The following is a 17,591-nucleotide window of genomic DNA, read 5'->3' as shown; positions in this document are numbered from 1 at the left end:
TAATTACTTCCCATTATATTATTATCATGGAATACTTTCCTAATATTAAAACTTTCGCATCAAAATAACTTTACAATTTTGGAAAAATATACCTGTGTTAACAAACATTTTCAAGAATGTAATACGTGAAGAACAATTTGAGAGCAAACTTGGACCTTAAGTGTATATTGTCTGCCCCTGATTGTGTTTCTTTTAGATTTTTTTTTCTCGGGGTAGGGGTGGAGGGAGTCACTTGAAATATGTATATAATTCTATATAAATTATATTTCGTTTGGAGGGGCGGGTCACTTAAAATGTGTATATAATTATATACAAATTATATTTCGTTTGGAGGGGGGGGGGTGGGGAGATACCTGGAGGAAACTGCCCACCGAACTGATAGTTGTAAGTTTAAGTTAAAGTTGTAATACTCAAGATCAAACTTTTAAAAAAAAATTATTCTATGTTTAATTTATTGTCTTTGTGATGAATAGGGAAAATAACTCATCGAACTGTACATAAGTGCAAACATTATTAAGCGATATCTTCGCTTGTGTTTCAAATGAATTAAAAACAAAGCTGTTGTGTTTCTGTTTGAAATTACAGTAACATTTAAAAAAATAAAACAAACGCAAATCTGCCGTTTTTTGCAAATTGTTTGAATCACGTTGATGTTGATTGTGTTATATTCCATAAATCAATTAGTATGTCTGTTTTATTTTGTTTCCAATTCCTTTACCAACACGGTCTATATAATATGTATTAACTTCCCTTGTATGATTTCCAAACAAGGAAAAAAAAATATTGGTAAATACTTCTTTGCACCAGATTCATTTTTTTTTTAAATTGGCGACATTATATTGAATACTATGGGGTAGGGATACATTTCAAATGAACTAAAATAGAAAATATGCAACATTGTACATTTATATGTACATCGATATAAGTCTACTCCACCCATGACACCAGTCTACCCCACCCATGACACCAGTCTACCCCACCCATGACACCAGTCTACTCCACCCATGACACCAGTCTACTCCACCCATGACAGAAGTCTACCCCACCCATTACACCAGTCTACTCCACCCATAACACCAGTCTACTCCACCCATAACACCAGTCTACTCCACCCATGACACCAGTCTACCCCACCCATGACACCAGTCTACTCCACCCATGACATAAGTCTACCCCACCCATGACACCAGTCTACTCCACCCATGACAGAAGTCTACCCCACCCATGACACCAGTCTACTCCACCCATAACACCAGTCTACTCCACCCATAACACCAGTCTACTCCACCCATGACAGAAGTCTACCCCACCCATTACACCAGTCTACTCCCTCCATGACACCAGTCTACCCCACCCATGACACCAGTCTACTCCATCCATGACACCAGTCTACTCCACACATGACACCAGTCTACTCCACCCATGACACCAGTCTACCCCACCCATGACACCACTCTACTCCACCCAGTACACCACTCTACTCCACCCATGACACCAGTCTACTCCATCCATGACACCAGTCTACTCCATACGTGACACCAGTCTACTCCACCCATGACACCAGTCTACTCCACACATGACACCAGTCTACTCCACCCATGACACCAGTCTACTCCACCCATGATACTAGTCTACCCCATCTAGGTCAACTAAGAAGAATCTAAAATTAGATTAAAACAAAACGTTAGATTTTAACAAATATGACCTCACACAATAGAGAGCATTAACAGTCAATAGTGCAATTTTTAGAACAAGATACTGTCGCGAAAATGAAAATATAATTAGAAAAGTGCAAAGCCACGTTGACACTTGTAGATGTTAGAAAACAAAGCGTCACATGTCATTTAATGAAGTAGATTGTTCATTTAATGACGAAGATTGTTAGTAACTATAGATTAAAGGACATACATGTTTTAAAAATTATTTGAATTGTCTCCCCGCCCACCGAGTATTATTTATTTATTTTTTAATTTATATTAATCCAATCGGGTTCTAACGTAACCAGATTAGTCGTCGTTAACTCCTGCATTAACTATTGGCTAATCTCTTCTACCCGTGTCTGTGTTGCTGGTGTTTTAATCTGCTAATGACCAGTGTGAAGGTGTGACCACATGATGACCACGTGATGACACTGATACTGTTGACCGTACATGATAACCCTGACTTAAACTACACTATAATGTCTCGATGAGGTGTGTTGGGTCATTAACACTATTATCTACCCCGAGGAAGAAAAAAAAAACCAAATTATTATCGAATTGTAGACATTTTATAAAACTTAGGGGATGGCGTGGTCGAGTCGGTAAAGCTCATGGTTGCTAAACCGAAAAGTCTCGAGTTCGAACCCTCGGGCAGATGAGGCTCGTTAGCTGGGGACAGCCACTCTTCTAGGAGAGACAACTCCAAAATTAAACAACTGCTGCCTTGTAGTTTGTTCTTGGCTGGACATAGGCTATGGAAGCAAATCCAAAAAGAAAAGCAGGCTGAAATCGGAGATAATGGCCTCAATGGCGCATAACCAGTTGACACGTAATCCTTAATTGTGATGGTAGCATAATCGACAAAGCTCATGGTTAATAAATTCGAAAAAAAAAAAGTCTCAGATAAAAAGGGAGATAAGGCTCGATCCTTTGCAACACTAAAAATTAAGAACGAAGAAGAAGAAGAAAATAAAACATAATACATCGGATTGAGTTCTCAGTTATTTATTTTTATTTGCTGTTGAAACACGTCCAGGAACAAAAATTCCCAGGAAGAAGGGAAAGAGAACAATTTGGTCGAGAAACAAAGAAAATACTGAGTCAGTGGGACCGTCTCAGTATAAAGGATGGTGTTCTCATGCGGAGAATTCATGACCAAATTGATGGGACAATACACCAGGTGGTGGTGCCTGGACAATTACGAGAAGAAGTGCTAAGGTTGGCACATGACAGGGCAGGACACCAGGGTCAGGGCAGGACGCACAAAATATTACGACGGAGGTGTTACTGGCCCAATATGGAAATGGAGGTCAAACGCCATTGTGAGGCTTGTGTGAGGTGTCAGCATGCGAAAATGCCAGTTGTCAAAATGAGACAGCCATCGGGACACCTATTAGCGACAAAACCACTAGAGATTGTGGCTATGGACTTTACGTCGTTGGAGCAATCATCGGATGGGACGGAACATGTGTTGGTAATGACTGATGTTTTCACCAAATGGACTGTGGCGGTGCCCACACGACATCACGTTGATGTTGATTGTGTTATATTCCATAAATCAATTAGTATGTCTGTTTTATTTTGTTTCCAATTCCTTTACCAACACGGTCTATATAATATGTATTAACTTCCCTTGTATGATTTCCAAACAAGGAAAAAAAAATATTGGTAAATACTTCTTTGCACCAGATTCATTTTTTTTTTAAATTGGCGACATTATATTGAATACTATGGGGTAGGGATACATTTCAAATGAACTAAAATAGAAAATATGCAACATTGTACATTTATATGTACATCGATATAAGTCTACTCCACCCATGACACCAGTCTACCCCACCCATGACACCAGTCTACTCCACCCATGACACCAGTCTACTCCACCCATGACACCAGTCTACTCCACCCATGACAGAAGTCTACCCCACCCATTACACCAGTCTACTCCACCCATGACATAAGTAAGTCTACCCCACCCATGACACCAGTCTACTCCACCCATGACAGAAGTCTACCCCACCCATGACACCAGTCTACTCCACCCATAACACCAGTCTACTCCACCCATAACACCAGTCTACTCCACCCATGACAGAAGTCTACCCCACCCATTACACCAGTCTACTCCCTCCATGACACCAGTCTACTCCACCCATGACAGAAGTCTACCCCACACATGACACCAGTCTACTCCACCCATGACACCAGTCTACTCCACCCATTACACCAGTCTACCCCACCCATGACACCAGTCTACTCCATCCATGACACCAGTCTACTCCACACATGACACCAGTCTACTCCACCCATGACACCAGTCTACCCCACCCATGACACCACTCTACTCCACCCAGTACACCACTCTACTCCACCCATGACACCAGTCTACTCCATCCATGACACCAGTCTACTCCATACGTGACACCAGTCTACTCCACCCATGACACCAGTCTACTCCACACATGACACCAGTCTACTCCACCCATGATACTAGTCTACCCCATCTAGGTCAACTAAGAAGAATCTAAAATTAGATTAAAACAAAACGTTAGATTTCAACAAATATGACCTCACACAATAGAGAGCATTAACAGTCAATAGTGCAATTTTCACAACAAGATTCTGTCGCGAAAATGAAAATATAATTAGAAAAGTGCAAAGCCACGTTGACACTTGTAGATGTTAGAAAACAAAGCGTCACATGTCATTTAATGAAGTAGATTGTTCATTTAATGACGAAGATTGTTAGTAACTATAGATTAAAGGACATACATGTTTTAAAAATTATTTGAATTGTCTCCCCGCCCACCGAGTATTATTTATTTATTTTTTAATTTATATTAATCCAATCGGGTTCTAACGTAACCAGATTAGTCGTCGTTAACTCCTGCATTAACTATTGGCTAATCTCTTCTACCCGTGTCTGTGTTGCTGGTGTTTTAATCTGCTAATGACCAGTGTGAAGGTGTGACCACATGATGACCACGTGATGACACTGATACTGTTGACCGTACATGATAACCCTGACTTAAACTACACTATAATGTCTCGATGAGGTGTGTTGGGTCATTAACACTATTATCTACCCCGAGGAAGAAAAAAAAACCAAATTATTATCGAATTGTAGACATTTTATAAAACTTAGGGGATGGCGTGGTCGAGTCGGTAAAGCTCATGGTTGCTAAACCGAAAAGTCTCGAGTTCGAACCCTCGGGCAGATGAGGCTCGTTAGCTGGGGACAGCCACTCTTCTAGGAGAGACAACTCCAAAATTAAACAACTGCTGCCTTGTAGTTTGTTCTTGGCTGGACATAGGCTATGGAAGCAAATCCAAAAAGAAAAGCAGGCTGAAATCGGAGACAATGGCCTCAATGGCGCATAACCAGTTGACACGTAATCCTTAATTGTGATGGTAGCATAATCGACAAAGCTCATGGTTAATAAATTCGAAAAAAAAAAGTCTCAGATAAAAAGGGAGATAAGGCTCGATCCTTTGCAACACTAAAAATTAAGAACGAAGAAGAAGAAGAAAATAAAACATAATACATCGGATTGAGTTCTCAGTTATTTATTTTTATTTGAAATGAAACTCGTTATAATTATCTTATGTGGGAAATGTCTACGTTGCATTTGCACTAAACTTTGATTTAGGAAGCGTTTCCCAGAACGGAAAGTTTGAAATATTTGCATGGATTTACAAAATAATATTTATATAATAACGAAATAATATAAAATAGCAAGGGCTGACAGATTGTGGCATTTTTTAAATTAAGTTTTGACAACTTAAATTGTCCAGCTTTTCTGGTAAATACTAAACCAACTAAATATTGTTTATCGAGACTGAATAAATGCATTTGTTTTAGCTAAAATGATAGTCTTGGTTGGTATTTAAAGTGCATGAGGTGGAAAAAATATTACAATAATGTGTACTTATACAATCATGATTTGCTGTTGTTTTATTTTTTTCAAAATACCTTACTTTATTTAAAGACAAAGTTATTCGAATGTTTCTGTCAATATCACTTGACAGCAACGCTGGTATTTTATATGAAAATCAACAAAGACAACGTTTTTATGTATACGTTGTATTTATGTAGCAATAAGTTTGTTACACTGTGTAACAACTTACTTATTACCCCTCTCCACCCATCCATACAAGTAGCTTAACTTATGTAAAAATAAACGATCTCTCGGTTACCATCAACTTAATTAAACCTTATCTCTGTTCTTTTCAACTGAGTTAGAAGAGATATTCTATTTCTCATTCACTTATGTCAGAATTTTACAGCCTCAGATTAATCTTTTCGCTCATAATATTTTGAGGCAGATTTATGCACATCAGATACAGATCAGCTAGTTAAATTTTTTTTTTTTTTTTTTTTTTTTTTTTTTTTTTTTCATAATTTCTTTTTTTTAATAACAAAATTGTTTTTAAGTAAATCATCAAAATAATGCATTATTCAAAAGCAGATGTTATATACAATGACATGACATTTTTTTTAAAGATCAACCTTATAAACAAAGTGTACACACAAGCTAGCATATTTATTGTATTATAATAAATATCTTTTTCTTTGTGTGGTTAATGAAAATATGCAGGTATGAAATACAAATGTTTAAAAAAAACCTGTAAAGTATTAACTAACATAAATATTTACTAAGTATAAAAACTTTTGTGCTTGTATATACACATAAAAATAGAGATATTAACATAGTTTTCATCTTATTTTATAGAAAAATAGCCACCAAAGAAGAGAAACAACTGGATAAATTGTTAAAACTATATCTGAATAATCTTAATAGCTGTTGTCATTCTATACAATGGGAATGAAATGCTGAATTCCAAAGGGATGCCTTTTCAAAAATGAAACAACTAACTGAAATAGTAGCATGCAGTATGTAGCTACAATAACACTTTAAATTTGCTAGCATTATTTGATACTTACCATTGTGTTTATAGTAAGGTAATAAAAATTATGTAATTATTTTACATAATTATTGATAGGCTTGACATGAAATAATATGGCAAATAGTGTTACTATTTTAAAAATTTCTATAACTCAGAAAAATGATTAGAAATTAGCCAAAAAATATTGTATTCATTAACCAGTTTTATGACACCTTTTCACTAGAGTCACCCAGTATTAGAAAAAGCATGTGGGGGAAAAAAAACAGCACTATAACTTCTCCAGATAATTTTTAAAATATTTAAAAAGCAATGACTGAATAAAGTAAATTTTAATTTTTTAAAACATTTTAATATGGTACTTGGTACGTCTTTAGAAAAAAATAACAGAAAGATATCCACTTTAAAGAACTAAACATTTTCACAAAGACAGAGTTGAAGGAAAAACTGTACAGACTGGTATAGTAATCTATTACCTCACCTGTTTTTTCTACTTCCAAAAAGCAATTTAAGTACTCACTCTTAAATTCATGTACAAACATAAAAGCATTTATTATATTAATTCCTGTTTCTGTTTGAAGGGGTGCTGGATATACATGTTTTAAAAAAATATTGCCACATTAACAACAACTGCTATGTCAGTCTTCTGTCCTCTAGATCTAGTTATCATTCAATTTTATTGTGTCTTCAATCTGTTCAGCAACTTGAAAACTGATATCAATGCTGTCTAAAAAATCATCCTCATCACCTAAGTCAATATTGTCATCATCACTTTTATTTGAAGATGCACCAGAAGCAACATCAGATGGGACATTATTCGTTGAAGATAATAAATCAGAGTCTGTTTGTTTGCAGTGCAGTCCAGCCCATGAATGAAGTCGACGTTTCCATATCTTAACCTGAGAGTCCCAAGATCTGCGACTACACTTTCTTGTTTTTTCAGGAGTTCTAGGGTGCAATTTCAGGTCTCCACTTCGTAGGTTTTTTGGAATAGTTGATACATATTTTTTGTAAGCATCTGTGGTTTTTCCATACAGAATATCTTTTTCTCTCCTGGCCAACCTCAGTGGATCCTCTTCTTTTACTGCAGACAATCTTCCTTTGCTTTCTTCCCCAGAATCAGTTAGCGAAAGTCTTATTCCGACATGTAAAAATTGTTTAATTTGTTAAATTACTTATCTTTAAAATCTACATGAAATAAGTATCAGTTGTTAGCTTTTTAAATGTATCATAAGCGTTTATTCACCGTTTAATGTAAGCACATTATGTTTAGATAGCTTATAATAAACAAATTAATGTCAATGGATCAATCATCAAATGAATTTTTTTTTTTTTTCAAATTGGTTTATTTATCTATTAGTCGGATTTCGTGTCTTTGAGTTGTCTCCCGTAGTTTGTTTGGAAAAATAAATATGGGAAGTAATTGTGAACTGCTCGTTTAAAACACCAAACCAAAATAATATATATTTATTTTAGAGCACCCAATATTAAAATAATATATATATAACATTATTGCCTGAAGATAAGTTAATAAAGATAGTTGGACGTTTTCTATGATGTGTGGATTGTTGTTTAGTTCTTCTAAAATAGATGGGATCCTGGCATGCATTGTAATGACAATGTTATTAGTTGATACTTGCGATAAACATATAATTAATATGTTGCTTTATTTGCATATAATACATTTTCTATTCTCTCTTACTCTACACAACTCATAATAATATTCGGTCTCTAGCCTGATTTCAAATGCTTTTTCGCACAAATATCAATATCCGCTACTACTCGCTTATCCGCGATTGATCCCTAAACGCTCCAATAATCCCCTAACTCGTTTCAGTGGTCAGCTGATCATCTCACATAAATGGTAACATAGTTTTTCCTCTGAAAACTCTAATAATCTTCTAACGATATCTACATCCAACTCGCAACTGATATTTCAGTGGTCAGCTGATCATCTCACGTAAATGGTCAGTTCGTCACTGCATTATATTGGTTCTGCTTGACCAATGTCTACTTGACCTATGGTACCTATCGCTTATCTATGACCAACATTACACTATTTCGTCATCACAGTGCCACATACAGTATCTTTCTTGTACATGGATAACTCAAGTGTGTTGGGTCCATGATGTGTTTTAATGTTGTTTAGATCTGCTACAATGAAGGTGTGGGTCGCAGGATCTGGTGCGGGCTGATTAGACTGTGGATTATGTGGCCATAAATAATTTGATGGCCATTGGTCTTGATGATGGTCCATCTTCATCTGATATTTTGATTGAGATTGTTAGTGACTTGGCTGTATCTGAAAAGTGTGGGGCTCATGATTTCATTTAGCAACGTGGACCGTAACCATAGAGTCTCCTCCCTACAGCTTTTGCCGTAGATGGATCATGAATTGGCGCAACTCAATTGTTGTTGTTGATTATACTTATATATGACATCACTGTGTTGGCGAAATGTCAAAATCTAGTGCTAACTCAGGTCGTATGTGACTCGAATAGTCTTATCGTAGATAGACTTGAACTAATAGAATTATCGGGACATGTCACTTTAATCGAAGTCAAAAGTGCGGGATGCGATGTTAAAAGACGTAAACAGTTGAACTATGAAAAACATTTTAATCAAACAAAGAAAAAAAAACAGCTCTATACAAATCATACAGTTAAACCGTTATGAAAACAATGTCTGCGATTTAAAAACGGACTAAACTATAAGTAAGATGGCCGCATTTAATTCTAGTGCCATGATTGTGTGAGCACTAGCTACATTTGTAGTATATCTTTAACAATCCATGTCAGGTACACATGTAAACATAATAACATACACACACAGCACACACAGCTAATCGTCACTTATTTACATGTTATTCAAATATTCATGCAGTAATTACTTCATACCTGAGTGGGGAATTACGTGGGCACGCGTGCGTGAAAGTGAATGTGTGTTTCGTTGTGAGGCCGTCAACTATAGTATTCATATTCTCTGTTGTTTTTTTTTTTTACTTTACCATCACATTTAAAGTGTATAACCAAATGTAAACACGTAACCAAATCAAACATCGTTGACTGTTGATTTATTTCATACCAGCTGACCCGCGACAAAGCATACGCCTCGCCTTTATTTAGTTTTTTATTTCCTATTTTTCCTATTTTGTGAATTCGACACTACCAATGTTGCGACTGAAAATATTTTGCTTTATTAACACTATCAGTAGCTAGTGAAGGACGATTGTAAGCTAGACCACTCCACCTGACAGCCGTTTGAGTGGTTGTGCTTGTCACTATATCTAAAAAGATCATCTTGCTACAGCCCTTAGTTAGTTTTGGCAATTTTTTTAAAGTTATCATTAGAGATGAGGCTGGTATACATTCGGGGTCTAAATAAAACTTAATCCTTTCATAGAAAGTCAGCTTAGGATCGATACATTGCCGTAGGTATAGTTTACACGTTCTGAACATGTATAACCCGCTCACAACTCGAGGTTAACATATCTAAAATGAACAAAATCATATTTTATTTTTTGTTACAATTATTACAGGACTATATACATTTTAGCTAAAAATGTATTTTTAACAATAAAGAAACAGTTTATAATTACTTCCCATTCAATCGTTTGTTATTTTTAAGGGAAATAATTCAAACCAAATTTATATCACTAGCAAATAAATTATTTGAAAAAAATAATAACCTTTAGATAAACAATAAAGACCAACATGCTCAGGAAATTCATATTTAGAAAATCATTTTATAAAAAAATACGAATTGCTTAGATGAGTGTGTCTTTGTTTTTATAAATTATTTGTTTTTACTAATTTTTAGAAAACGTTAGTGAGATTGCTTACGCTTTTCAATAACATGCGATTAAGTCAATTTGTCAATGCTCACAAGTCTTTTATGACGAATCATAATTTTAAAAAATCCTAATATATAAAAGCCCATGTGCGCATTACTCTTTCTCTTTCTTTCTCTCTCTGACTGCAAAACATTTTTGCAGTCCATCACATCAGCATCTTCAGTGATATATTGAGAAATTGATACGGATTTCTATTGAAAATAAAAATGGTTGATATTTTAAATGTATAAACACAACTTTAGTTAAAGAAGATAAAAAACAAATTAAGGCATATTCGAATATAGAAAAAACAGTTTTAATTATGCAACCGGAAAAGTGTTTATAGTTTTGAAAAAGAAGGCACAAAACAATGACGTCAGTATTTTTTACACTAAGGAGAGAGCACATAATTAATGACGAGTTTAGAATATAAAGATATGAACTATTTCATTTTAATATTATTTAGGTCTACGTACGCTATACAATTTATAAAATAAAATTGTATCGGCCAAATACATGTGCTGCAACTTGCGGCTCGCGAGCCACATGCGGCTCTTTTGATGTCAATATGCGGCTCTACAGTTCCCTGCACAAACATTAATAATTTTATTATTTCATTTTCAAAACTTATAACAAATATCATACTGTAAAGAAAAACAACTTTAAACAGGATAAAAACACTCAGCAGAGAACAGTAAGAATAGGTGGAGTTGAGAGTAGACAGCTGACAGTCGCTTGGGCTCTAGGCCTAGCCCCACAGCCCTGCTGTGGACAGCACCGTGGCAACAATTCCAGGCTTTTATATAACAAATCAAATTTATTTACCTAATCCTTATCAAATATCATAATATTGAAATAATAGAGTGGTACTTTAAAAACGGGGAAATTTTGTAAATTGTAACTTTCGGCTCTTCCGTCAAATGTTTACCGACCCCTGGCCTTAACCTAGACACACATTATCTATTAGGATTCGAGATCTAGATCTAGATATTCTAGATCTAGAGATTCTAGAGATTATAGATCTAGATCTAGATGATCTTTAAATAGCTTGAACAACAAATCATTTAATGTTACAGATCTCAGTTATAGGCCTATACATATCACATATGTGACCCGCTTCAAACTTGACTTCTACAGCTCGTGTTCATGTATCAACAACATATACCAATTGTAATGATCATAAGTTGTATCAGGGGGGGGGGCTAGAAACACAGTTAGTATTAGCAATTATTCTAGTTGTAAACTATAAATATTATTTTTCAAACGTATACTAAGAGAGATAAAATAATAATATTACCACATCTCACAAATAAAAAACAAACAAAAAAAAACAAAACAAAAAACAGATAATGTATCGATTTTGTATTTTATGTTTCTATTAACAATAGTTAAATAATTTAACTCTGCATTAAAGTATGTAGATGTATAGTGCATGTTATGTATTTAAATGTAGTGCTTAAAAAACAACAACATACAAACCAATGCATGAATTATTTCGTGTACACATTTTAAAGACAAGTGATGACAGTATGTTAATGAATTTTTCCTCTTCGATTATTTCAAGTAATATAAAATGTTTATCTCTCAGAGCCTAGCAATAAAATAGCAATGTAGCTTTAAAAATCATAGACGTCCAAATAATAATTTCGCTACTACAATCGGATTTGATAACAAGGTTATTAGAACCTGCCTCTAAGAGTGGAACGACCAGAAACAAGAATTAACTAAGTTTATTCTAGATGAAAGACATCTCGTTATTACTCAACAGCTTCAACTAGTCACCCCCCCCCCCTCCCATTACACCACATATTTATCATAGAGCCCAAGTTAGAAAGTATTAGGCAGGTCAGCTGTATTAAAGGATAGCCATTACCAAATTATTGGGCCAGGAAAATGATAGCATAAGCTAACGACACCAATGTTGTTTTAGTTTCTACTTTTAAGTAATTCATAATTTGTGAATTCGACAGTACCAATGCTGCCACTGAAAATATTTGCTTTAAAACACTATCAGTAGGTCGTTAAGGACGATAACCCCCCCCCCCCCCACTCATTTCCATCAACCCCTACCCTACCCCCCCCCCCCCCCCCCGTGAAAGAAGCCTCCACTTAGTTACCTCCACTAAGTTTAAAATTGTTTCAAACTAAATTATCTGCCCCTAATAGCCGACACTAAACCCAGCTCTATGATTGTAAACATTTAGCGTGATCCACAGCTCACCAGACCATGAGGGGGTGGGGGTGGTAGGGATACGCTTAGAGAGTAAGAGAGGGGGCTGCTAGGCTCGCTTACAGCTTGGCGTTTTCTAGCTTATCTAAGAAGATAATTATATATATATATATATATATATATATATATATATATATATATATATATATATATATATATATATATATATATATATAGATGTATTAATACTTTCTTATATTTATTATAGTTTCCAACTACTAATCGTTATAAAAATTGATTATGTGTTACTTAGTCTTTGTTTAATCTTCGAGCTCTATGTTGTGAAACAATTGATTTAAATGAGACAAGTAACCTAACGTCTAACCCAGTAGACATAAGAAACCGTAAGTAATAAATATTAACACGTATTAATATGAAATATGTAAGGACTAAAATAGTCCAATACAAGAAATGAATTACTAATTATGTATTCTTAAATCTAGAACAGAGTTTCATTATTTTAAATCTAGAATCGTGGCTCTCCAATCAAATCGATCAAATGCAGACAACGTATATCTAAAGTCTATGTATCGGTTGTATTCGAAACAACAAAGAGTAATATCATTGTAGCTACAGCCAAAAGCTAAACAAGCTGAACAATTTCATTGGTACTGTTAAACGCGCTACGCAAATGCAAAATATAAGTACGAAGTTTAAGTTGGCTTTAACAGTCTTAAAGCATTTCACGCTGCCCTATATAAGTAGATATGGTGAATATTGTGTAGGATGTTTGGGTAAATTGTAAACAGAAACCACACAAGAATATCAGCTTGATGTTTGACGCGGTATCAACTTCTCGACTACCTCGTCACATGATGGTATGTTCAAATTTCCAATACAATTTATATCGGACACACATTTATATATTTTTTTTGCTATTACTTCCCATTTCTTCCCACCACAATTGTAAGGGAGATAAAGCGCTTTTAGTTTTTATCACTATTCATGCAAACTAAAATATATAGCAAACATGGACCGAATCATTACGCCTGACATGTAAATTGAACTTAATAGTTACACAATACAATTTTGAAAGGCGAATGAATGGTTTTTTTTGGGTTAATTTTGATTTTGTTTAACGCTGTCTTCATTTTGTAATTCAAAAAACTTCATCGAATGTGTTTACACTTTTCAAAGACATTTGACTAAATCGGTTCAATTGACCTTGTATCTGCCGTGTTAGTTCTGTTGATTATAAAAAAAAAAAAAAAGGTAACAAATAAAAATAAACATAAAACATCGGTCTGAAATCGAATAGTACAACAGTGGCGTAAGCAAGGCATAGGGGCCAAGGCAAACAGGGGCCCTTTTCCCTCTTTAAATTTTTTAAAACTTTTACAATGGAATGTTAATATTTGAAATATAAAAATAATCTTAAAAAGAAAACGGAAATCCAGTTTCTTTTATGTTGTAGAAGTAATCAAAAGTTCAAAAAAGGCCCCCTTTTCTTTCTTACTGTGGAGGATAGAGTTGTACAAGGGCCATCGGTATTAATAACACTATAGACATTGTTGCATTGTCGGGCAAGCCGTTGAGAGAATTAGCCTATTTATAAACTTGAACGTTGACATTTTATTATTTATACTTAAAAAACAATTTTCCAGTTTCTTTTCTACTGTAGAAGGAATTAAAAAATCCAAAACAGGCCCCAAACATTTTTTATTGGGGAGGTGGGTGGGTTGTACATTGTCGGGCAAGCCATTGAGAGAATTAGCCTATAAATAAACTTGAACATTGACGCGTTTGTGAGATTGGCATCCGGCACCCGCAAATTTATACGCATCGCTAAAAACCCTCAACCTCACCGCAACAAACAAATTATTTATTAACATGAGCTACAATAATACATTAAATTATACATCACATATTACTGTCATTTTTTTTCAAAATTATTCAGGTGTTGACTAATAGTATGTATTGCTTCACAAAAACTAATTTAGAAGCTGCTTTTAAGTATTTCGCGAAACCCACGAAATGTTTTATAGTAATGTGTTTCTCATCCGGGTGTTAGTTATTTCTTTGGATACAATTTATCGTGTATTATTCATAGAGGTTGGCAACTTATTGCACTAGCTACTAATACTTTAAACAATTACAACTAAAACAATGGAGAATGTGATTAACTGAACTTTCACATATCAAAATATAAATCATAAAGGTGTATCTATTAATTTAATGGGGTAAAAAAAAAAGATAGTTTTACCTAAAAGAAAAAGTTGAAACGTATACAGAACTTTTTTTTTTAAATAGTATTTACTGTATTATCATACGTCACTAATGGTATGTGTCATGGCATAGAAAGATCTAGATAGAATTAGACAAGACTAGTAGAGGTTACTAAGGACGGTGTGAACTTGATGGTAGACGATTTGGTGCGAGAGTATTGTGCGCGTGTTTAATACACTATTTAGAAGTCAGAACATATAGATGCTATATAACACATACATTTATATAATCCCCCCATCACAGTATGCAAATTCATTCGACCGATGTTATTTAAACCAATGGTATGTCTAATTTCAACAAAACTAGACCCACGTTTTAAATTTTACAACGGAACAAATAATGATTAAGTTTCTCGAAGTACATTATCATTGTTCATTAGTCCACCCGTCTCAGAAAGGTACCTGTCAAAGGTTAGAAAAACTGGGGCCATAGGCAAGACCTCCGTACAGAACCAATAACAAACATTACATTTTGATGTCAAAAGGCCGATAAGTGAAATGGTGCATTCAATCGTTCGACTACTCCGACCATTATGGTATCTACTATAAATTACAGCTTCAATAACTTGATGAATAATTAAATCAATATAATGTCTGTCAGTGTCGTAGCGAGGTCGGGTGTAACCCGGTGCGGCACTTAATGGTGTCACCCCGCCAGAGGCGTAGCGACCCTTCCCGTGGACAAACTTTCAAATTTTCGATTTGCACCCCCCCCCCCCGCCTCAAGTTTTTCTATATATTTTGTTATTTTTTGCCTTGGTGTCACCCCCCTAAATGGTGTCACCCGGTGCGGTCCGCACCCCCCCCCCCCTCGATACGCCCCTGATGTCTGTCATATATAAATCACACACACCTTTATATTTACCTACATCTGACCCGGTTCTAACGTAACGCCTACGTATCTTAAATGAAAACATCTTTTGTATTTAGTTCAATTTAAATGTGTTTATACGATTAGTTGCATTGTAGTGCAAGGGAAATTATTAGCTTTGTATTTAACAAACGTAGTACATTCAATGAAACGGATACAATTCAAATAGAAGCAGACTTGTTATTTCATAAAACAAAACAAATTTAAATAAGCATTCTAAATTTATATTTATGAAAAAATATATGAATAAGTCTATTTAAAAATATATTTATTCAAAAACGACGCCTTGTAGCGATGTGTGTTACATATATAGTACCAAAAGAATTGAAATGTTTAAACAATGTTTCAATTCCATTCAGCATCTTAATATTATTGCATTTGCGTCCTGTTGGTTTTTGTATAACGCACTGGACCAACATGGCTGATGGTGTGATGTGTGTCCCAGGTCAGAGGTTATGTCGAGCAGATGATTCGGTAGTGGCTGGTAGTGGAACATACATGATACAAGAGGAATGGTTTTATTTACGCCAGCGTAGTCGGATTTCTTGAAGAGGCCACACAAGCTGACACTGGGCACAAAGTGATCAGTATAAATACAGAAGGTCTGCAGAATGTTATACCAGACATAGATGCTATTGTAACTGCCAGAGTGACCAATGTCAACCCCAGATTCTGTAAATGTGATATCCTTAGTGTCGGTACCATCCAGTTGTCTGATGTCTACAGGGGCATGATCAGGAAAGAAGATGTCAGAGCCACAGAGAAAGATAAAGTTGAGATGTACAAAAGTTTCCGGCCTGGTGATATCATCATAACTCGTGTTATATCTTTGGGAGATTCACAGTCCTACATTTTAAGTACTAGAGATAATGAACTGGGTGTGGCTATAGGACTGAGTGAAGCAGGTGTCAGGATGACCCCAGTCAGATGGTGTAAGATGCAGTGTCCCAAGACTTTAACTGAAGAGTATCGAAAATTGGCTAAAGTCCGGCCGGATATTATAAAAATTAAACATGAAAGCTAAAAAAAAAAAATGTGCGTCCTGATGGGTTAAACCTTCTTGAGTTCTTTATGATTTTCTGGTTTCTATCGCTTCTCAGCATTTTGGCTAAGATCAAAGTGTAGTATCTGTTATGGATCTACATAAATCTTAGCCATTTGGTTAGTCAGACCCTCTTAGGGCTGGCTGCCGGGTTCGAGAGGCGGTCAATCTACTACTCAACTCATCAATTGCAAATCTCGCCAACGACCGATGTGTGGTTGCGCCCACACATCCCTCGAAGTGCACCATGCCCTCGAGATGAGTCAGCCAGTACATGTATTGGGTGGCTTCAAATGTACGAGTTGCTAATTTTCAATCTCTATTTTTTTCAGCTTGACGACACCCACCTAGGAGAAATCTTAGGTGGGAGGTTCCGCCACAAATAGGGCCTACCAGCAAATCAATTTCATCATCTCTCAAAGATCAACTACGCATAACTTCGATACACAATTACCTCGCTATCAACAACCGCACTATCACTCTGACGACACCCACCTTGGAGAAATCTTAGGTGGGAGGCTCCGTCAATTACCATCAACTCGACATCCCTCAAAGATCAACTACTCAAACAACTTCACGATTATGCAACTCTCACTTCGTACATTTCAACTACTCGATACAGCCCTCGACTACTCGATCACTCTCAATTTCTTCTCATCCTCGACACAGCATTATCACGAAAACTAAACATTCTTCAACATCATTTCGCCCATTCGACTACGCAAGAAAACCCTACAATACATCTTCATTCTCTCTACAATGAACAATAAATCAAAGCCACCAATG

General features: G+C 35.6%; 1 protein-coding gene and 2 pseudogenes across 1 annotated transcript; 2 read left to right on the top strand and 1 right to left on the bottom strand.

The window, feature by feature from the left end:
- Nucleotides 1-6,244: 6,244 nt before the first annotated feature.
- Nucleotides 6,245-8,862, bottom strand: LOC131941414 (histone RNA hairpin-binding protein). Its single transcript, XM_059300660.1, has 2 exons — nucleotides 8,705-8,862; nucleotides 6,245-7,739 (listed from the first exon to the last, which is right to left on the bottom strand). Exons 1-2 carry the CDS (start codon nucleotides 8,860-8,862, stop codon nucleotides 7,265-7,267), a joined length of 633 nt encoding a protein of 210 aa, XP_059156643.1. The 3' UTR covers nucleotides 6,245-7,264.
- Nucleotides 8,863-16,159: 7,297 nt separating this feature from the next.
- LOC131941413 (exosome complex component CSL4-like) lies at nucleotides 16,160-16,787 on the top strand (annotated as a pseudogene).
- Nucleotides 16,788-16,851: 64 nt separating this feature from the next.
- LOC131941423 (uncharacterized) lies at nucleotides 16,852-16,940 on the top strand (annotated as a pseudogene).
- Nucleotides 16,941-17,591: the final 651 nt, after the last annotated feature.

Source organism: Physella acuta, unplaced genomic scaffold (assembly GCF_028476545.2).
Source record: "Physella acuta isolate Inbredline_101_S28 unplaced genomic scaffold, ASM2847654v3 ptg000361l, whole genome shotgun sequence".
Classification (NCBI taxonomy): domain Eukaryota; kingdom Metazoa; phylum Mollusca; class Gastropoda; family Physidae; genus Physella; species Physella acuta.
This window is presented reverse-complemented; position numbering and strand designations above follow the sequence as displayed.

Excerpts from the sequence above, each read along its gene's own strand:
- LOC131941414 (XM_059300660.1), bottom strand. The coding sequence starts at position 8,862 with ATGGACCATCATCAAGACCAATGGCCATCAAATTATTTATGGCCACAT. Across the intron at positions 7,740-8,704 it reads AACACACTTGAGTTATCCAT|ACTTTCGCTAACTGATTCTG; the intron begins GTACAAGAAAGA and ends TGTCGGAATAAG.